The sequence below is a fragment of the Pleurodeles waltl genome, chromosome 4_1 (genome assembly GCF_031143425.1).
Source record: "Pleurodeles waltl isolate 20211129_DDA chromosome 4_1, aPleWal1.hap1.20221129, whole genome shotgun sequence".
In the NCBI taxonomy this organism is placed as follows: Eukaryota; Metazoa; Chordata; class Amphibia; order Caudata; family Salamandridae; genus Pleurodeles; species Pleurodeles waltl.
In genome coordinates, this window is record NC_090442.1 from 990658991 (window position 1) to 990681999 (window position 23009).

Sequence of the window (23009 nt, forward strand, 5' to 3'; positions counted from 1 at the left end):
AATATTGAGCTAGATAAAAAATGAATTTGATTGTTCTGCAATGATTCCTATGGCATTTTACTGTTCTTCTTTTGCAATGTCTCACGTGTTCAGTCTAGATTTATTTTTTCACTATTTTTGGTTTTAGCTATCATTTATTGTTTTAATGCTCTACATTTTAAAATCAAACATACATACTGGGATTGGAGAAATGTTTTCAATATGTCTTTCTACTACTGGCAGTTACTTAGGGTAGTATTCCAACCCAGCGGTCTTTTGCCAACCACATCACCACAGATTTGACACAGCTATATGCTAATCAGTCTTAATCCTGCTCCAGTAGAAACAGTCCAGCCTGAACTGTCAAGACAGGTCCTCCAGAACACAAGCAACTCAGGACCTGATTGGGCCTCTACAGTTAGGTATAGTTTGGTTTCAGTGGCATAGTGAGCAAGGGACCGACATTCTGGCATACCCTTAGCCACTTAGGGCATTACATCAAAAGCACAATGGGAGGAACGCTTGAAATAAGTATAACCACTGGCTTGGGAAAGCATTCCAACTCATCATTGTTTTGCCCACCATGGCAATTCAAATTAGACTTATCCTTATGCTAATCAGTCTTGGTTCTGCTAGGGATAGTCTAGCCCACACTGCCAAGCCAGGTCCTCTTTGAACCAGAGCACACACACAAGAAACCCAACTCTAGTTTTGGCCTCATTGAGCCTCTTCAGTTGGTAGTAGCTTCTCACACCTTGAAATATGCTTCTCATCCAGCAAATCATGCTCATTGGTATTTTTTTGTTACATTTCCTGTGTAATATATTTGAACACAGCCAGGTTTTGGTGAAGGGAATTAACTAGTTAGAACATTGGGCCATAAGTAAGGATTTATTCAAATTACAGCAGAGGAAATATCTTTTTGAACAGAATAATCCACTGGATTTTGCCAGTATCTTATTTTCTTTGTTTAACTGAGTAAACTTGAAAATGTCTTCACTTTAGTTCTTCTTCCTACCTAGCAATTAAAACTCCAACTGGAACCTCTGAAGTCTATCCAGTCCTAGTTAGTACTGCAAGTATGTATTTTTTTAATCATGCTATCAATACAACGGAGGAAAAATCGGATATGTTCAAATAGCAATTTAACTAACTACAATTTATTAAACATTGCTGATAGTTATGAAAACAAACATTTCCTACTATTGTTTAATTGAATTATCTAGTTAGACATTTGTCATTATGAGATTACACATTGTTGGTTTAAAATAGTGTCCTACAATTTGCTCTTTTTTGGAGTGTTTTAGCACAAATCTGAAAATGTAATTTTCGTTGCTAAACTTAGTTTACTGATTGGAACATTGTGTCATAAAACTGAATTTACAACACTCCTGTCTCAGGATAATGGACCTAATCTAGGATAGTAATCCTATTTTGCTAAAGATTGAATTGCTTTACTTATATTATTACATTATGAAATATTACTCTCTTAGTTTTGTTCTCATTATCAGAAAAATACAATTGGTCTTTTTCAAGAATAAGGTTGGTGAAAAGGAAGAACATTATTATAAGACTATCAGCTTGCTTTATTGAGGGCAAAGTAGATTTTGAGCTAAAAGTTAATTAAGCAGTTATATCTTACTACACGTGAAATTCCTTGATGTAGAAGACCAAACTATGAGAAATATTTCCTTCTCATGTATGGTTTGATTACAACTAGACCCAGGTGGAAAGATGTGCTCTCCTTGCAGAATTGGCAGAATTTGGTGACTCATCTTACTTTTGTAATACAGAGTTCTGGCCAAATTGTGCAAATCCCAATGTAGCAGAATTGTTTCTCCCAAGAGGATTCAGAAATGTAAGCTGGTGAGCGTGAATGAGATTTGGCATCCCCTAGTGAAATTTTCAGTCTCTAGAAAGACTTCTGGCCACATTTTTAACACAGGAGTCACAAGTGGTCGAGGTCAGAGGGCTGCTTCTTAAGTAGATTGTCCGCTTGAGTGGCAGCAAAATCAACTAAAATGGCATCATGCTCTTGTGCACCGGGTGGTATGGTTAGGGCTGATTCAGCATGGAAAGCACTAGAGGCACTAAATCGCAGCACAACATGCATATTTCCACCTGTTGGCATAACTCCATGGAATCTCGCAGAGTTTTTTTGTAATTTCATGGAATTCCATGGAGTGAAATTCCACAAGTTTCACCTACCCATAATTAAAGCCTATATAGCAGCTATACTTCTTAATATATCCACAGAATTTTATAGAGGCCTTACTAATTTCAAATCTTTATTTCAATCATATATTGAACTAATAAAAGCAAGGAAACAAACAACATATGTTAACATAGCTGTGCATCAAGAAATTACCTACAATGTCATAACACATTTTGATTTCTTTTTTGCACCAATGCATGCATGTCCCTTTCTTTATTTATTAAATTTGATTATTTACAACATTTGTAATGACTATGAATTGGAACTGTTTTTACAATGATTGACCTCCAAAGAGCCTAGTAACTGCATTTTATCACTATATTCTTTTTTTATTACAACACCTCAAAATAGTTTATTAAGTTACATTCTTATAATTGTGAAATTGTCCTGGGTTTTGGAGAAAGGAATTCATTAGTTAAAACATTGTCTTATAATTCAAAAGTCGCTCTATTTGTACCACAAAAATGTCTAGTGAAAGAGAGATGTTGCCAATGTCTTCTTCCCTTTATAAAAATGAGTATCAACTATGAACATTTTCATTTTCTTTGCTTATTCTCACTCTAATCCATTTTCTTATATAGCAACTAAACCTCCTACTGGAACCACTGAAGTCTATACAGGCCCAACTAGTACTGCAAGTATGTATGACTTACTGTGTCACAAGAACTGGAGAAATAAAAACAATCTATTTCAATAGCCATGCCTCTCAGAAAACAAAACAATTTGTTATTTTTGGTGTTGAAACTTATTGATTAGTGAGTGTTATATGTCATAACTGGAACTTTCAAACATTGCCTCCTAAAGACATTTTGACAGTTGGCAGAGTTTAAACTGGATATTGCCAAATGATGCACTCCTTCATTTATGCAATTAAGCTATGAAAAATCTTTATTTCTTAATTGCATAATAATTATGCGAAAAGAATAGCAAGCCTTACTTTGGGGGAAGGAAATGACTGATTAGAATATCATGACATGACATTTAAGTCTTGGAGCTTAATCTAAACTTAAATGTAGCCACTTAATTTTGCACTGGTGCCCTTAACTTTATTTAAAGGATTGAACTTTGAAAGTGTTTTGTTCTTTGCCAAATCAACACTTTTATCTACTAAATAAACTTCCTACTGGACCCACTGAATACTAATTAGTCAAACTAATTCTGAATACATTTGTTTCATTATTGTTTGGCATAGACAGAAATAAGCCAATATTACACCTAAAATAGCCATGATTGGTATAAAGCAAGTTCCAATCAATGAACGATTTTGGAATCTCAGTAGCACTATTATTAAATGGATTTCTTTTTGGAGTAGGGAAATAATTTACTGGGGCATGTTCTCATGTTTGAGTATTTGCTCTATGATAAAGGAATTTTAGTAATCTGATTTTCCACAGATTTCTTTCCTCATTTAAATGGCTGCACTAGAAATAGTATTATTGTTATTTTCTTATTTATCTTGTTTTTACAAACATCGTGTTACAATAGTATGAAAGTAAACCATCTTCAATGCATGCCACATTTTGCAATATCATTGCTACCAATGTCAAGTTGGTCTTTATTTTGGAAAGGGTCCACTTCTACATGTCTGTGCTTATTGTGCCAATAAAAGTAGACAACCATGCAACATGTAGTATGGTAACACGGCACCACATGAAATTAAAATCCATTGGCTACAAGAATATTGTGCAGTAACATTGCATTTTCATCATTTTTAGATCTGGACATTTCACCACATTTCTAACTACATGAAATATCTTAGGCAGATTTTGACAAAAAAAATTCAACTGTTGAATTTATTAATCCACTGACACTGTGGTTGGTTTACTGTGCTTGCCACAGGCAAGTGTTTGCTGCCTCAAGTAGCATATATTTGAACAGTACGGTAATGCTGTTGAAAATAGGGAATGGTGCCAGTGCACAAGCATGGTTGTCTTTCTTGTTCATTATAACATTTTATTTTTTCATTTTGATAGTAGCTTTATTTTTAACTTATAGGCACAACGTGGAAACGGCAGCAGATCAAAACATTAGGATAAATAAGAAATAATTGTAATCTTTGTGATGATTCCTATTACTTTCAGTGAGCTTCTTTTGAAATGTCACCTATATCACCTGTTTAGTGTAATGTTATTTTTTCATTACTTTCAATATCCCACTAGCATTCATTCTTTTGTAATACTTTAAATTGATGTTAACAACTAAACTTCCTACTGGAACCAGTGAAGTCTATAAATACCCAACTAATACTACAAGTATGGGTATCTGTGGCTTTTGGTATAACAAGAACAGGAGAAACAAATACAATCTATTTCAAAAGCTATGCATGTCAGAAAACAAACAAATATGCTCTTTCTGTTGTTGAGTAGTGATTAGTTAGAGCTTTGTGCCATAACTATAGCTTTGAAACATTGTCTCTACCAGACATTTTGACACTTAGCAGAGCTTGGACGTGATTTTGCCAAAGATTGCATTTTTTTATACGATTAAGCATAAGTAGTCTTTAGTTCTAAATTATATACTCACTATCCAAAATGCAAAACTATCCTTACATTGAGGGGAAGGAAAGGATTGGTTAGAATATTGTGGCATGACATTTAGTTCTTCACACAGGACAGTTTTATCTAAAATTAAAAGTAGGTGCTTGATTTTGCATTAGTCTCTTTTCCTTCATGTAAAGGGTTGAACTTTGAAAGTATTTTGTTATTTGTTATATCCTCATTAAATTAAATATTTTGATCTACTAAATAAAGTTTGTACTAGACTCACTGAATTCCACACAATCAACTAATATTGGATGCATTTGTTTAATTGTTGTATAGCATAAGCACAAGTAAGCAAATACAAATTAGTCCTGAAATAGCCATGAGTGTTTCAAAAGCAAGTTGCAATTCATGGATGACTTGGGATTTTATTATCACTAACGGTAAATGGATTTCTTTATGGAGTATGGGCATAATGTATTAGAACTTGTACCATGTGTGTGAATTTATTTTATTTTTATTTTTTATTTTTTTCCTCTGGGAAATCTGATGTTGCCCTAGATTACTTTTCTTTATTTAAATGGCTACACTATAGATATAATCATCATGTTCTCAGTTATCTTCTCTTTACAAACATCAAATGGTAAAAATTGCATAAACGATTACCTTTATACCACATTGTGTAGTCTCATTCCCTCAGGTGTCAAATTGGTTTTGCTTTTGGATTGGTCCAATTACTTGAACATGCCTGTGTTTATGACATCACTAAAAGTAGGCACCAAGCAACATATAGGAAGGTAGCAAGGCAGACAATGTTCTAAAAGTATATTCACCACTTGGATATGTGCCTTAACTGTACAAGTTCAAAATGTTTAGCTCTGCGCATTTCTCTATAACATACTATGCTGCTTTTATCATCATTTTTGATTTGATGAATTGATTTATCCACAGAAACTTTGATTGGTTTATTGTACATGTCACTTTGAGGTTTTTGGTAGCTTGATAAGCATCTATCTAAACACATATGTTGGAATTAAGGTCTTGTGCTAATGTGCAAGTGTACTTATGTATGTCTCATGTGTATTATATTTTTCATTTTGAGCTTTGTTTTTATCATGCATACATAATTTAGAAAAGACAGCAGAACAAAATATTGGGCTAGATAAAAAATGAATTTGATTGTTCTGCAATGATTCCTATGGCCTTTTACTGTTCTTCTTTTGCAATGTCTCACGTGTTCAGTCTAGATTTATTTTTTCACTATTTTTGGTTTTAGCTATCATTTATTGTTTTAATGCTCTACATTTTAAAATCAAACATACATACTGGGATTGGAGAAATGTTTTCAATATGTCTTTCTACTACTGGCAGTTACTTAGGGTAGTATTCCAACCCAGCGGTCTTTTGCCAACCACGTCACCACAGATTTCACACAGCTATATGCAAATCAGTCTTAATCCTGCTCCAGTAGAAACAGTCCAGCCTGAACTGTCAAGACAGGTCCTCCAGAACACAAGCAACTCAGGACCTGATTGGGCCTCTTCAGTTAGGTATAGTTTGGTTTCAGTGGCATAGTGAGCAAGGGACCGACATTCTGGCATACCCTTAGCCACTTAGAGCATTACATCAAACGCACAATGGGAGGAATGCTTGAAATAAGTATAACCACTGGCTTGGGAAAGCATTCCAACTCATCATTGTTTTGCCCACCATGGCAATTCAAATTAGACTTATCCATATGCTAATCAGTCTTGGTTCTGCTAGGGATAGTCTAGCCCACACTGCCAAGCCAGGTCCTCTTTGAACCAGAGCACACACACAAGAAACCCAAGTCTAGTTTTGGCCTCATTGAGCCTCTTCAGTTGGTAGTAGCTTCTCACACCTTGAAATATGCTTCTCATCCAGCAAATCATGCTCATTGTTATTTTTTTGTTACATTTCCTGTGTAATATATTTGAACACAGCCAGGTTTTGGTGAAGGGAATTAACTAGTTAGAACATTGGGCCATAAGTAAGGATTTATTCAAATTACAGCAGAGGAAATATCTTTTTGAACAGAATAATCCACTGGATTTTGCCAGCATCTTATTTTCTTTGTTTAACTGAGTAAACTTGAAAATGTCCTCACTTTAGTTCTTCTTCCTACCTAGCAATTAAAACTCCAACTGGAACCTCTGAAGTCTATCCAGTCCTAGTTAGTACTGCAAGTATGTATTTTTTTAATCATGCTATCAATACAACTGAGGAAAAATCGGATATGTTCAAATAGCAATTTAACTAACTACAATTTATGAAACATTGCTGATAGTTATGAAAGCAAACATTTCCTACTATTGTTTAATTGAATTATCTAGTTAGACATTTGTCATTATGAGATTACACATTGTTGGTTTAAAATAGTGTCCTACAATTTGCTCTATTTTGGAGTGTTTTAGCACAAATCTGAAAATGTAATTTTTGTTGCTAAACTTAGTTTACTGATTGGAACATTGTGTCATAAAACTGAATTTACAACACTCCTGTCTCAGGATAATGGACCTAATCTAGGATAGTAATCCTATTTTGCAAAAGATTGAATTGCTTTACTTATATTATTACATTATGAAATATTACTCTCTTAGTTACGTTCTCATTATAAGAAAAATACAATTGGTCTTTTTCAAGAATAAGGTTGGTGAAAAGGAAGAACATTATTATAAGACTATCAGCTTGCTTTATTGAGGGCAAAGTAGATTTTGAGCTAAAAGTTAATTAAGCAGTTATATCTTACTACACGTGAAATTCCTTGATGTAGAAGACCAAACTATGAGAAATATTTCCTTCTCATGTATGGTTTGATTACAACTAGACCCAGGTGGAAAGATGTGCTCTCCTTGCAGAATTGGCAGAATTTGGTGACTCATCTTACTTTTGTAATACAGAGTTCTGGCCAAATTGTGCAAATCCCAATGTAGCAGAATTGTTTCTCCCAAGAGGATTCAGAAATGTAAGCTGGTGAGCGTGAATGAGATTTGGCATCCCCTAGTGAAATTTTCAGTCTCTAGAAAGACTTCTGGCCACATTTTTAACACAGGAGTCACAAGTGGTCGAGGTCAGAGGGCTGCTTCTTAAGTAGATTGTCCGCTTGAGTGGCAGCAAAATCAACTAAAATGGCATCATGCTCTTGTGCACCGGGTGGTATGGTTAGGGCTGATTCAGCATGGAAAGCACTAGAGGCACTAAATCGCAGCACAACATGCATATTTCCACCTGTTGGCATAACTCCATGGAATCTCGCAGAGTTTTTTTGTAACTTCATGGAATTCCATGGAGTGAAATTCCACAAGTTTCACCCACCCATAATTAAAGCCTATATAGCAGCTATACTTCTTAATATATCCACAGAATTTTATAGAGGCCTTACTAATTTCAAATCTTTATTTCAATCATATATTGAACTAATAAAAGCAAGGAAACAAACAACATATGTTAACATAGCTGTGCATCAAGAAATTACCTACAATGTCATAACACATTTTGATTTCTTATTTGCACCAATGCATGCATGTCCCTTTCTTTATTTATTAAATTTGATTATTTACAACATTTGTAATGACTATGAATTGGAACTGTTTTTACAATGATTGACCTCCAAAGAGCCTAGTAACTGCATTTTATCACTATATTCTTTTTTTATTACAACACCTCAAAATAGTTTATTAAGTTACATTCTTATAATTGTGAAATTGTCCTGGGTTTTGGAGAAAGGAATTCATTAGTTAAAACATTGTCTTATAATTCAAAAGTTGCTCTATTTGTACCACAAAAATGTCTAGTGAAAGAGAGATGTTGCCAATGTCTTCTTCCCTTTATAAAAATGAGTATAAACTATGAACGTTTTCATTTTCTTTGCTTATTCTCACTCTAATCCATTTTCTTATATAGCAACTAAACCTCCTACTGGAACCACTGAAGTCTATACAGGCCCAACTAGTACTGCAAGTATGTATGACTTACTGTGTCACAAGAACTGGAGAAATAAAAACAATCTATTTCAATAGCCATGCCTCTCAGAAAACAAAACAATTTGTTATTTTTGGTGTTGAAACTTATTGATTAGTGAGTGTTATATGTCATAACTGGAACTTTCAAACATTGCCTCCTAAAGACATTTTGACAGTTGGCAGAGTTTAAACTGGATATTGCCAAATGATGCACTCCTTCATTTATGCAATTAAGCTATGAAAAATCTTTATTTCTTAATTGCATAATAATTATGCGAAAAAAATTGCAAGCCTTACTTTGGGGGAAGGAAATGACTGATTAGAATATCATGACATGACATTTAAGTCTTGGAGCTTAATCTAAACTTAAATGTAGCCACTTAATTTTGCACTGGTGCCCTTACCTTTATTTAAAGGATTGAACTTTGAAAGTGTTTTGTTCTTTGCCAAATCAACACTTTTATCTACTAAATAAACTTCCTACTGGACCCACTGAATACTAATTAGTCAAACAAATTCTGAATACATTTGTTTCATTATTGTTTGGCATAGACAGAAATAAGCCAATATTACACCTAAAATAGCCATGATTGGTATAAAGCAAGTTCCAATCAATGAACGATTTTGGAATCTCAGTAGCACTATTATTAAATGGATTTCTTTTTGGAGTAGGGAAATAATTTATTGGGGCATGTTCTCATGTTTGAGTATTTGCTCTATGATAAAGGAATTTTAGTAATCTGATTTTCCACAGATTTCTTTCTTCATTTAAATGGCTGCACTAGAAATAGTATTATTGTTATTTTCTTATTTATCTTGTTTTTACAAACATCGTGTTACAATAGTATGAAAGTAAACCATCTTCAATGCATGCCACATTTTGCAATATCATTGCTACCAATGACAAGTTGGTCTTGATTTTGGAAAGGGTCCTCTTCTACATGTCTGTGCTTATTCTGCCAATAAAAGTAGACAACCATGCAACATGTAGTATGGTAACACGGACCCACATGAAATTAAAATCCATTGGCTACAAGAATATTGTGCAGTAACATTGCATTTTCATCATTTTTAGATCTGGACATTTCACCACATTTCTAACTACATGAAATATCTTAGGCAGATTTTGACAAAAAAAATTCAACTGTTGAATTGATTAATCCACTGACACTGTGGTTGGTTTACTGTGCTTGCCACAGGCAAGTGTTTGCTGCCTCAAGTAGCATATATTTTAACAGTACGGTAATGCTGTTGAAAATAGGGAATTGTGCCAGTGCACAAGCATGGTTGTCTTTCTTGTTCATTATAACATTTTATTTTTTCATTTTGATAGTAGCTTTATTTTTAACTTATAGGCACAACGTGGAAACGGCAGCAGATCAAAACATTAGGATAAATAAGAAATAATTGTAATCTTTGTGACGATTCCTATTACTTTCAGTGAGCTTCTTTTGAAATGTCACCTATATCACCTGTTTAGTGTAATGTTATTTTTTCATTACTTTCAATATCCCACTAGCATTCATTCTTTTGTAATACTTTAAATTGATGTTAACAACTAAACTTCCTACTAGAACCAGTGAAGTCTATAAATACCCAACTAATACTACAAGTATGGGTATCTGTGGCTTTTGGTATAACAAGAACAGGAGAAACAAATACAATCTATTTCAAAGCTATGCATGTCAGAAAACAAACAAATATGCTCTTTCTGTTGTTGAGCAGTGATTAGTTAGAGCTTTGTGCCATAACTATAGCTTTGAAACATTGTCTCTACCAGAGATTTTGACACTTAGCAGAGCTTGGACGTGATTTTGCCAAAGATTGCATTTTTTTATACGATTAAGCATAAGTAGTCTTTAGTTCTAAATTATATACTCACTATCCAAAATGCAAAACTATCCTTACATTGAGGGGAAGGAAAGGATTGGTTAGAATATTGTGGCATGACATTTAGTTCTTCACACAGGACAGTTTTATCTAAAATTAAAAGTAGGTGCTTGATTTTGCATTAGTCTCTTTTCCTTCATGTAAAGGGTTGAACTTTGAAAGTATTTTGTTATTTGTTATATCCTCGTTAAATTAAATATTTTGATCTACTAAATAAAGTTTGTACTAGACTCACTGAATTCCACACAATCAACTAATATTGGATGCATTTGTTTAATTGTTGTATAGCATAAGCACAAGTAAGCAAATACAAATTAGTCCTGAAATAGCCATGAGTGTTTCAAAAGCAAGTTGCAATTCATGGATGACTTGGATTTTATTATCACTAACGGTAAATGGATTTCTTTATGGAGTAAGGGCATAATGTATTAGAACTTGTACCATGTGTGTGAATTTATTTTATTTTTATTTTTTATTTTTTTCCTGTGGAAATCTGATGTTGCCCTAGATTACTTTTCTTTATTTAAATGGCTACACTATAGATATAATCATCATGTTCTCAGTTATCTTCTCTTTACAAACATCAAATGGTAAAAATTGCATAAACGATTACCTTTATACCACATTGTGTAGTCTCATTCCCTCAGGTGTCAAATTGGTTTTGCTTTTGGATTGGTCCAATTACTTGCACATGCCTGTGTTTATGACATCACTAAAAGTAGGCACCAAGCAATATATAGGAAGGTAGCAAGGCAGACAATGTTCTAAAAGTATATTCACCACTTGGATATGTGCCTTAACTGTACAAGTTCAAAATGTTTAGCTCTGCGCATTTCTCTATAACATACTATGCTGCTTTTATCATCATTTTTGATTTGATGAATTGATTTATCCACAGAAACTTTGATTGGTTTATTGTACATGTCACATTGAGGTTTTGGTAGCTTGATAAGCATCTATCTAAACACAGATGTTGGAATTAAGGTCTTGTGCTAATGTGCAAGTGTACTTATGTATGTCTCATGTGTATTATATTTTTCATTTTGAGCTTTGTTTTTATCATGCATACATAATTTAGAAAAGACAGCAGAACAAAATATTGAGCTAGATAAAAAATGAATTTGATTGTTCTGCAATGATTCCTATGGCATTTTACTGTTCTTCTTTTGCAATGTCTCACGTGTTCAGTCTAGATTTATTTTTCACTATGTTTGGTTTTAGCTATCATTTATTGTTTTAATGCTCTACATTTTAAAATCAAACATACATACTGGGATTGGAGAAATGTTTTCAATATGTCTTTCTACTACTGGCAGTTACTTATGGTAGTATTCCAACCCAGCGGTCTTTTGCCAACCACATCACCACAGATTTGACACAGCTATATGCAAATCAGTCTTAATCCTGCTCCAGTAGAAACAGTCCAGCCTGAACTGTCAAGACAGGTCCTCCAGAACACAAGCAACTCAGGACCTGATTGGGCCTCTTCAGTTAGGTATAGTTTGGTTTCAGTGGCATAGTGAGCAAGGGACTGACATTCTGGCATACCCTTAGCCACTTAGGGCATTACATCAAAAGCACAATGGGAGGAACGCTTGAAATAAGTATAACCACTGGCTTGGGAAAGCATTCCAACTCATCATTGTTTTGCCCACCATGGCAATTCAAATTAGACTTATCCATATGCTAATCAGTCTTGGTTCTGCTAGGGATAGTCTAGCCCACACTGCCAAGCCAGGTCCTCTTTGAACCAGAGCACACACACAAGAAACCCAAGTCTAGTTTTGGCCTCATTGAGCCTCTTCAGTTGGTAGTAGCTTCTCACACCTTGAAATATGCTTCTCATCCAGCAAATCATGCTCATTGTTATTTTTTTGTTACATTTCCTGTGTAATATATTTGAACACAGCCAGGTTTTGGTGAAGGGAATTAACTAGTTAGAACATTGGGCCATAAGTAAGGATTTATTCAAATTACAGCAGAGGAAATATCTTTTTGAACAGAATAATCCACTGGATTTTGCCAGTATCTTATTTTCTTTGTTTAACTGAGTAAACTTGAAAATGTCTTCACTTTAGTTCTTCTTCCTACCTAGCAATTAAAACTCCAACTGGAACCTCGGAAGTCTATCCAGTCCTAGTTAGTACTGCAAGTATGTATTTTTTTAATCATGCTATCAATACAACGGAGGAAAAATCGGATATGTTCAAATAGCAATTTAACTAACTACAATTTATGAAACATTGCTGATAGTTATGAAAACAAACATTTCCTACTATTGTTTAATTGAATTATCTAGTTAGACATTTGTCATTATGAGATTACACATTGTTGGTTTAAAATAGTGTCCTACAATTTGCTCTATTTTGGAGTGTTTTAGCACAAATCTGAAAATGTAATTTTCGTTGCTAAACTTAGTTTACTGATTGGAACATTGTGTCAAAAAACTGAATTTACAACACTCCTGTCTCAGGATAATGGACCTAATCTAGGATAGTAATCCTATTTTGCAAAAGATTGAATTGCTTTACTTATATTATTACATTATGAAATATTACTCTCTTAGTTACGTTCTCATTATCAGAAAAATACAATTGGTCTTTTTCAAGAATAAGGTTGGTGAAAAGGAAGAACATTATTATAAGACTATCAGCTTGCTTTATTGAGGGCAAAGTAGATTTTGAGCTAAAAGTTAATTAAGCAGTTATATCTTACTACACGTGAAATTCCTTGATGTAGAAGACCAAACTATGAGAAATATTTCCTTCTCATGTATGGTTTGATTACAACTAGACCCAGGTGGAAAGATGTGCTCTCCTTGCAGAATTGGCAGAATTTGGTGACTCATCTTACTTTTGTAATACAGAGTTCTGGCCAAATTGTGCAAATCCCAATGTAGCAGAATTGTTTCTCCCAAGAGGATTCAGAAATGTAAGCTGGTGAGCGTGAATGAGATTTGGCATCCCCTAGTGAAATTTTCAGTCTCTAGAAAGACTTCTGGCCACATTTTTAACACAGGAGTCACAAGTGGTCGAGGTCAGAGGGCTGCTTCTTAAGTAGATTGTCCGCTTGAGTGGCAGCAAAATCAACTAAAATGGCATCATGCTCTTGTGCACCGGGTGGTATGGTTAGGGCTGATTCAGCATGGAAAGCACTAGAGGCACTAAATCGCAGCACAACATGCATATTTCCACCTGTTGGCATAACTCCATGGAATCTCGCAGAGTTTTTTTGTAATTTCATGGAATTCCATGGAGTGAAATTCCACAAGTTTCACCTACCCATAATTAAAGCCTATATAGCAGCTATACTTCTTAATATATCCACAGAATTTTATAGAGGCCTTACTAATTTCAAATCTTTATTTCAATCATATATTGAACTAATAAAAGCAAGGAAACAAACAACATATGTTAACATAGCTGTGCATCAAGAAATTACCTACAATGTCATAACACATTTTGATTTCTTATTTGCACCAATGCATGCATGTCCCTTTCTTTATTTATTAAATTTGATTATTTACAACATTTGTAATGACTATGAATTGGAACTGTTTTTACAATGATTGACCTCCAAAGAGCCTAGTAACTGCATTTTATCACTATATTCTTTTTTTATTACAACACCTCAAAATAGTTTATTAAGTTACATTCTTATAATTGTGAAATTGTCCTGGGGTTTTGGAGAAAGGAATTCATTAGTTAAAACATTGTCTTATAATTCAAAAGTTGCTCTATTTGTACCACAAAAATGTCTAGTGAAAGAGAGATGTTGCCAATGTCTTCTTCCCTTTATAAAAATGAGTATAAACTATGAACGTTTTCATTTTCTTTGCTTATTCTCACTCTAATCCATTTTCTTATATAGCAACTAAACCTCCTACTGGAACCACTGAAGTCTATACAGGCCCAACTAGTACTGCAAGTATGTATGACTTACTGTGTCACAAGAACTGGAGAAATAAAAACAATCTATTTCAATAGCCATGCCTCTCAGAAAACAAAACAATTTGTTATTTTTGGTGTTGAAACTTATTGATTAGTGAGTGTTATATGTCATAACTGGAACTTTCAAACATTGCCTCCTAAAGACATTTTGACAGTTGGCAGAGTTTAAACTGGATATTGCCAAATGATGCACTCCTTCATTTATGCAATTAAGCTATGAAAAATCTTTATTTCTTAATTGCATAATAATTATGCGAAAAGAATAGCAGGCCTTACTTTGGGGGAAGGAAATGACTGATTAGAATATCATGACATGACATTTAAGTCTTGGAGCTTAATCTAAACTTAAATGTAGCCACTTAATTTTGCACTGGTGCCCTTACCTTTATTTAAAGGATTGAACTTTGAAAGTGTTTTGTTCTTTGCCAAATCAACACTTTTATCTACTAAATAAACTTCCTACTGGACCCACTGAATACTAATTAGTCAAACAAATTCTGAATACATTTGTTTCATTATTATTTGGCATAGACAGAAATAAGCCAATATTACACCTAAAATAGCCATGATTGGTATAAAGCAAGTTCCAATCAATGAACGATTTTGGAATCTCAGTAGCACTATTATTAAATGGATTTCTTTTTGGAGTAGGGAAATAATTTATTGGGGCATGTTCTCATGTTTGAGTATTTGCTCTATGATAAAGGAATTTTAGTAATCTGATTTTCCACAGATTTCTTTCTTCATTTAAATGGCTGCACTAGAAATAGTATTATTGTTATTTTCTTATTTATCTTGTTTTTACAAACATCGTGTTACAATAGTATGAAAATAAACCATCTTCACTGCATGCCACATTTTGCAATATCATTGCTACCAATGTACCAATGTCAAGTTGGTCTTGATTTTGGAAAGGGTCCACTTCTACATGTCTGTGCTTATTGTGCCAATAAAAGTAGACAACCATGCAACATGTAGTATGGTAACACGGCACCACATGAAATTAAAATACATTGGCTACAAGAATATTGTGCAGTAACATTGCATTTTCATCATTTTTAGATCTGGACATTTCACCACATTTCTACCTACATGAAATATCTTAGGCAGATTTTGACCAAAAAAAATTCAACTGTTGAATTGATTAATCCACTGACACCGTGGTTGGTTTACTGTGCTTGCCGCAGGCAAGTGTTTGCTGCCTCAGGTAGCATATATCTTAACAGTACGGTAATGCTGTTGAAAATAGGGAATTGTGCCAGTGCACAGGCGTGATTGTCTTTCTTGTTCATTATAAAATTTTATTTTTTCATTTTGATGGTAGCTTTATTTTTAACTTATAGGCACAACGTGGAAACGGCAGCAGATCAAAACATTAGGATAAATAAGAAATAATTGTAATCTTTGTGATGATTCCTATTACTTTCGGTGAGCTTCTTTTGAAATGTCACCTATATCACCTGTTTAGTGTAATGTTATTTTTTCATTACTTTCAATATCCCACTAGCATTCATTCTTTTGTAATACTTTAAATTGATGTTAACAACTAAACTTCCTACTGGAACCAATGAAGTCTATAAATACCCAACTAATACTACAAGTATGGGTATCTGTGGCTTTTGGTATAACAAGAACAGGAGAAACAAATATAATCTATTTCAAGAGCTATGCATGTCAGAAAACAAACAAATATGCTCTTTCTGTTGTTGAGTAGTGATTAGTTAGAGCTTTGTGCCATAACTATAACTTTGAAACATTGTCTCTACCAGACATTTTGACACTTAGCAGAGCTTGGAAGTGATTTTGCCAAAGATTGAATTTTTTTATACGATTAAGCATAAGTAGTCTTTAGTTCTAAATTATATACTCACTATCCAAAATGCAAAACTATCCTTACATTGAGGGGAAGGAAAGGATTGGTTAGAATATTGTGGCATGACATTTAGTTCTTCACACAGGACAGTTTTATCTAAAATTAAAAGTAGGTGCTTGATTTTGCATTAGTCTCTTTTCCTTCATGTAAAGGGTTGAACTTTGAAAGTATTTTGTTATTTGTTATATCCTCATTAAATTAAATATTTTGATCTACTAAATAAAGTTTGTACTAGACTCACTGAATTCCACACAATCAACTAATACTGGATGCATTTGTTTAATTGTTGTATAGCATAAGCACAAGTAAGCAAATACAAATTAGTCCTGAAATAGCCATGAGTGTTTCAAAAGCAAGTTGCAATTGATGGATGACTTGGGTTTTTATTATCACTAACGGTAAATTGATTTCTTTATGGAGTATGGGCATAATGTATTAGAACTTGTACCATGTGTGTGAATTTTTTTTTTTTCCTGTGGGAAATCTGATTTTGCCCTAGATTACTTTTCTTTATTTAAATGGCTACACTATAGATATAATCAACATGTTCTCAGTTATCTTCTCTTTACAAACATCAAATGGTAAAAATTGCACAAACGATTACCTTTATACCACATTGTGTAGTCTCATTCCCTCAGGTGTCAAATTGGTTTTGCTTTTGGATTGGTCCAATTACTTGCACGTGCCTATGTTTATGACATCACTAAAAGTAGGCACCAAGCAACATATAGGAAGGTAGCAAGGCAGACAATGTTCTAAAAGTACATTCACCACTTGGAAATGTGCCTTAACTTTACAATTTCAAAATGTTTAGCTCTGCGCATTTCTCTATAACATACTATGCTGCTTTTATCATCATTTTTGATTTGATGAATTGATTTATCCACAGAAACTTTGATTGGTTTATTGTACATGTCACATTGAGGTTTTTGGTAGCTTGATAAGCATCTATCTAAACACAGATGTTGGAATTAAGGTCTTGTGCTAATGTGCAAGTGTACTTATGTATGTCTCATGTGTATTATATTTTTCATTTTGAGCTTTGTTTTTATCATGCATACATAATTTAGAAAAGACAGCAGAACAAAATATTGAGCTAGATAAAAAATGAATTTGATTGTTCTGCAATGATTCCTATGGCATTTTACTGTTCTTCTTTTGCAATGTCTCACGTGTTCAGTCTAGATTTATTTTTTCACTATGTTTGGTTTTAGCTATCATTTATTGTTTTAATGCTCTACATTTTAAAATCAAACATACATACTGGGATTGGAGAAATGTTTTCAATATGTCTTTCTACTACTGGCAGTTACTTATGGTAGTATTCCAACCCAGCGGTCTTTTGCCAACCACATCACCACAGATTTGACACAGCTATATGCAAATCAGTCTTAATCCTGCTCCAGTAGAAACAGTCCAGCCTGAACTGTCAAGACAGGTCCTCCAGAACACAAGCAACTCAGGACCTGATTGGGCCTCTTCAGTTAGGTATAGTTTGGTTTCAGTGGCATAGTGAGCAAGGGACTGACATTCTGGCATACCCTTAGCCACTTAGGGCATTACATCAAAAGCACAATGGGAGGAACGCTTGAAATAAGTATAACCACTGGCTTGGGAAAGCATTCCAACTCATCATTGTTTTGCCCACCATGGCAATTCAAATTAGACTTATCCATATGCTAATCAGTCTTGGTTCTGCTAGGGATAGTCTAGCCCACACTGCCAAGCCAGGTCCTCTTTGAACCAGAGCACACACACAAGAAACCCAAGTCTAGTTTTGGCCTCATTGAGCCTCTTCAGTTGGTAGTAGCTTCTCACACCTTGAAATATGCTTCTCATCCAGCAAATCATGCTCATTGTTATTTTTTTGTTACATTTCCTGTGTAATATATTTGAACACAGCCAGGTTTTGGTGAAGGGAATTAACTAGTTAGAACATTGGGCCATAAGTAAGGATTTATTCAAATTACAGCAGAGGAAATATCTTTTTGAACAGAATAATCCACTGGATTTTGCCAGTATCTTATTTTCTTTGTTTAACTGAGTAAACTTGAAAATGTCTTCACTTTAGTTCTTCTTCCTACCTAGCAATTAAAACTCCAACTGGAACCTCGGAAGTCTATCCAGTCCTAGTTAGTACTGCAAGTATGTATTTTTTTAATCATGCTATCAATACAACGGAGGAAAAATCGGATATGTTCAAATAGCAATTTAACTAACTACAATTTATGAAACATTGCTGATAGTTATGAAAACAAACATTTCCTACTATTGTTTAATTGAATTATCTAGTTAGACATTTGTCATTATGAGATTACACATTGTTGGTTTAAAATAGTGTCCTACAATTTGCTCTATTTTGGAGTGTTTTAGCACAAATCTGAAAATGTAATTTTCGTTGCTAAACTTAGTTTACTGATTGGAACATTGTGTCAAAAAACTGAATTTACAACACTCCTGTCTCAGGATAATGGACCTAATCTAGGATAGTAATCCTATTTTGCAAAAGATTGAATTGCTTTACTTATATTATTACATTATGAAATATTACTCTCTTAGTTACGTTCTCATTATCAGAAAAATACAATTGGTCTTTTTCAAGAATAAGGTTGGTGAAAAGGAAGAACATTATTATAAGACTATCAGCTTGCTTTATTGAGGGCAAAGTAGATTTTGAGCTAAAAGTTAATTAAGCAGTTATATCTTACTACACGTGAAATTCCTTGATGTAGAAGACCAAACTATGAGAAATATTTCCTTCTCATGTATGGTTTGATTACAACTAGACCCAGGTGGAAAGATGTGCTCTCCTTGCAGAATTGGCAGAATTTGGTGACTCATCTTACTTTTGTAATACAGAGTTCTGGCCAAATTGTGCAAATCCCAATGTAGCAGAATTGTTTCTCCCAAGAGGATTCAGAAATGTAAGCTGGTGAGCGTGAATGAGATTTGGCATCCCCTAGTGAAATTTTCAGTCTCTAGAAAGACTTCTGGCCACATTTTTAACACAGGAGTCACAAGTGGTCGAGGTCAGAGGGCTGCTTCTTAAGTAGATTGTCCGCTTGAGTGGCAGCAAAATCAACTAAAATGGCATCATGCTCTTGTGCACCGGGTGGTATGGTTAGGGCTGATTCAGCATGGAAAGCACTAGAGGCACTAAATCGCAGCACAACATGCATATTTCCACCTGTTGGCATAACTCCATGGAATCTCGCAGAGTTTTTTTGTAATTTCATGGAATTCCATGGAGTGAAATTCCACAAGTTTCACCTACCCATAATTAAAGCCTATATAGCAGCTATACTTCTTAATATATCCACAGAATTTTATAGAGGCCTTACTAATTTCAAATCTTTATTTCAATCATATATTGAACTAATAAAAGCAAGGAAACAAACAACATATGTTAACATAGCTGTGCATCAAGAAATTACCTACAATGTCATAACACATTTTGATTTCTTATTTGCACCAATGCATGCATGTCCCTTTCTTTATTTATTAAATTTGATTATTTACAACATTTGTAATGACTATGAATTGGAACTGTTTTTACAATGATTGACCTCCAAAGAGCCTAGTAACTGCATTTTATCACTATATTCTTTTTTTATTACAACACCTCAAAATAGTTTATTAAGTTACATTCTTATAATTGTGAAATTGTCCTGGGTTTTGGAGAAAGGAATTCATTAGTTAAAACATTGTCTTATAATTCAAAAGTTGCTCTATTTGTACCACAAAAATGTCTAGTGAAAGAGAGATGTTGCCAATGTCTTCTTCCCTTTATAAAAATGAGTATAAACTATGAACGTTTTCATTTTCTTTGCTTATTCTCACTCTAATCCATTTTCTTATATAGCAACTAAACCTCCTACTGGAACCACTGAAGTCTATACAGGCCCAACTAGTACTGCAAGTATGTATGACTTACTGTGTCACAAGAACTGGAGAAATAAAAACAATCTATTTCAATAGCCATGCCTCTCAGAAAACAAAACAATTTGTTATTTTTGGTGTTGAAACTTATTGATTAGTGAGTGTTATATGTCATAACTGGAACTTTCAAACATTGCCTCCTAAAGACATTTTGACAGTTGGCAGAGTTTAAACTGGATATTGCCAAATGATGCACTCCTTCATTTATGCAATTAAGCTATGAAAAATCTTTATTTCTTAATTGCATAATAATTATGCGAAAAGAATAGCAGGCCTTACTTTGGGGGAAGGAAATGACTGATTAGAATATCATGACATGACATTTAAGTCTTGGAGCTTAATCTAAACTTAAATGTAGCCACTTAATTTTGCACTGGTGCCCTTACCTTTATTTAAAGGATTGAACTTTGAAAGTGTTTTGTTCTTTGCCAAATCAACACTTTTATCTACTAAATAAACTTCCTACTGGACCCACTGAATACTAATTAGTCAAACAAATTCTGAATACATTTGTTTCATTATTATTTGGCATAGACAGAAATAAGCCAATATTACACCTAAAATAGCCATGATTGGTATAAAGCAAGTTCCAATCAATGAACGATTTTGGAATCTCAGTAGCACTATTATTAAATGGATTTCTTTTTGGAGTAGGGAAATAATTTATTGGGGCATGTTCTCATGTTTGAGTATTTGCTCTATGATAAAGGAATTTTAGTAATCTGATTTTCCACAGATTTCTTTCTTCATTTAAATGGCTGCACTAGAAATAGTATTATTGTTATTTTCTTATTTATCTTGTTTTTACAAACATCGTGTTACAATAGTATGAAAATAAACCATCTTCACTGCATGCCACATTTTGCAATATCATTGCTACCAATGTACCAATGTCAAGTTGGTCTTGATTTTGGAAAGGGTCCACTTCTACATGTCTGTGCTTATTGTGCCAATAAAAGTAGACAACCATGCAACATGTAGTATGGTAACACGGCACCACATGAAATTAAAATACATTGGCTACAAGAATATTGTGCAGTAACATTGCATTTTCATCATTTTTAGATCTGGACATTTCACCACATTTCTACCTACATGAAATATCTTAGGCAGATTTTGACCAAAAAAAATTCAACTGTTGAATTGATTAATCCACTGACACCGTGGTTGGTTTACTGTGCTTGCCGCAGGCAAGTGTTTGCTGCCTCAGGTAGCATATATCTTAACAGTACGGTAATGCTGTTGAAAATAGGGAATTGTGCCAGTGCACAGGCGTGATTGTCTTTCTTGTTCATTATAAAATTTTATTTTTTCATTTTGATGGTAGCTTTATTTTTAACTTATAGGCACAACGTGGAAACGGCAGCAGATCAAAACATTAGGATAAATAAGAAATAATTGTAATCTTTGTGATGATTCCTATTACTTTCGGTGAGCTTCTTTTGAAATGTCACCTATATCACCTGTTTAGTGTAATGTTATTTTTTCATTACTTTCAATATCCCACTAGCATTCATTCTTTTGTAATACTTTAAATTGATGTTAACAACTAAACTTCCTACTGGAACCAATGAAGTCTATAAATACCCAACTAATACTACAAGTATGGGTATCTGTGGCTTTTGGTATAACAAGAACAGGAGAAACAAATATAATCTATTTCAAGAGCTATGCATGTCAGAAAACAAACAAATATGCTCTTTCTGTTGTTGAGTAGTGATTAGTTAGAGCTTTGTGCCATAACTATAACTTTGAAACATTGTCTCTACCAGACATTTTGACACTTAGCAGAGCTTGGAAGTGATTTTGCCAAAGATTGAATTTTTTTATACGATTAAGCATAAGTAGTCTTTAGTTCTAAATTATATACTCACTATCCAAAATGCAAAACTATCCTTACATTGAGGGGAAGGAAAGGATTGGTTAGAATATTGTGGCATGACATTTAGTTCTTCACACAGGACAGTTTTATCTAAAATTAAAAGTAGGTGCTTGATTTTGCATTAGTCTCTTTTCCTTCATGTAAAGGGTTGAACTTTGAAAGTATTTTGTTATTTGTTATATCCTCATTAAATTAAATATTTTGATCTACTAAATAAAGTTTGTACTAGACTCACTGAATTCCACACAATCAACTAATACTGGATGCATTTGTTTAATTGTTGTATAGCATAAGCACAAGTAAGCAAATACAAATTAGTCCTGAAATAGCCATGAGTGTTTCAAAAGCAAGTTGCAATTGATGGATGACTTGGGTTTTTATTATCACTAACGGTAAATTGATTTCTTTATGGAGTATGGGCATAATGTATTAGAACTTGTACCATGTGTGTGAATTTTTTTTTTTTCCTGTGGGAAATCTGATTTTGCCCTAGATTACTTTTCTTTATTTAAATGGCTACACTATAGATATAATCAACATGTTCTCAGTTATCTTCTCTTTACAAACATCAAATGGTAAAAATTGCACAAACGATTACCTTTATACCACATTGTGTAGTCTCATTCCCTCAGGTGTCAAATTGGTTTTGCTTTTGGATTGGTCCAATTACTTGCACGTGCCTATGTTTATGACATCACTAAAAGTAGGCACCAAGCAACATATAGGAAGGTAGCAAGGCAGACAATGTTCTAAAAGTACATTCACCACTTGGAAATGTGCCTTAACTTTACAATTTCAAAATGTTTAGCTCTGCGCAT

At 33.8% G+C, this 23009-nt stretch overlaps 1 protein-coding gene across 50 annotated transcripts in view; it reads left to right on the top strand.

Annotated features, from left to right (window-relative positions):
• The window catches only part of LOC138288307 (mucin-19), a 1675551-nt gene that overhangs the window by 1612263 nt on the left and 40279 nt on the right, over positions 1–23009 (top strand). For 46 of the 50 annotated variants that reach the window (XM_069229764.1, XM_069229784.1, XM_069229763.1 and 43 more), the window contains 8 exons: positions 1002–1058; positions 2776–2832; positions 6825–6881; positions 8599–8655; positions 12643–12699; positions 14418–14474; positions 18459–18515; positions 20233–20289. The exons of 3 other annotated variants lie outside the window; for them this stretch is intronic. In XM_069229764.1, coding sequence (XP_069085865.1) covers positions 1002–1058; positions 2776–2832; positions 6825–6881; positions 8599–8655; positions 12643–12699; positions 14418–14474; positions 18459–18515; positions 20233–20289 — 456 coding nt within the window. The remainder of the gene's footprint in view (positions 1–1001; positions 1059–2775; positions 2833–6824; positions 6882–8598; positions 8656–12642; positions 12700–14417; positions 14475–18458; positions 18516–20232; positions 20290–23009) is intronic. One more of the 50 variants, XM_069229785.1, reaches the window with a different exon arrangement.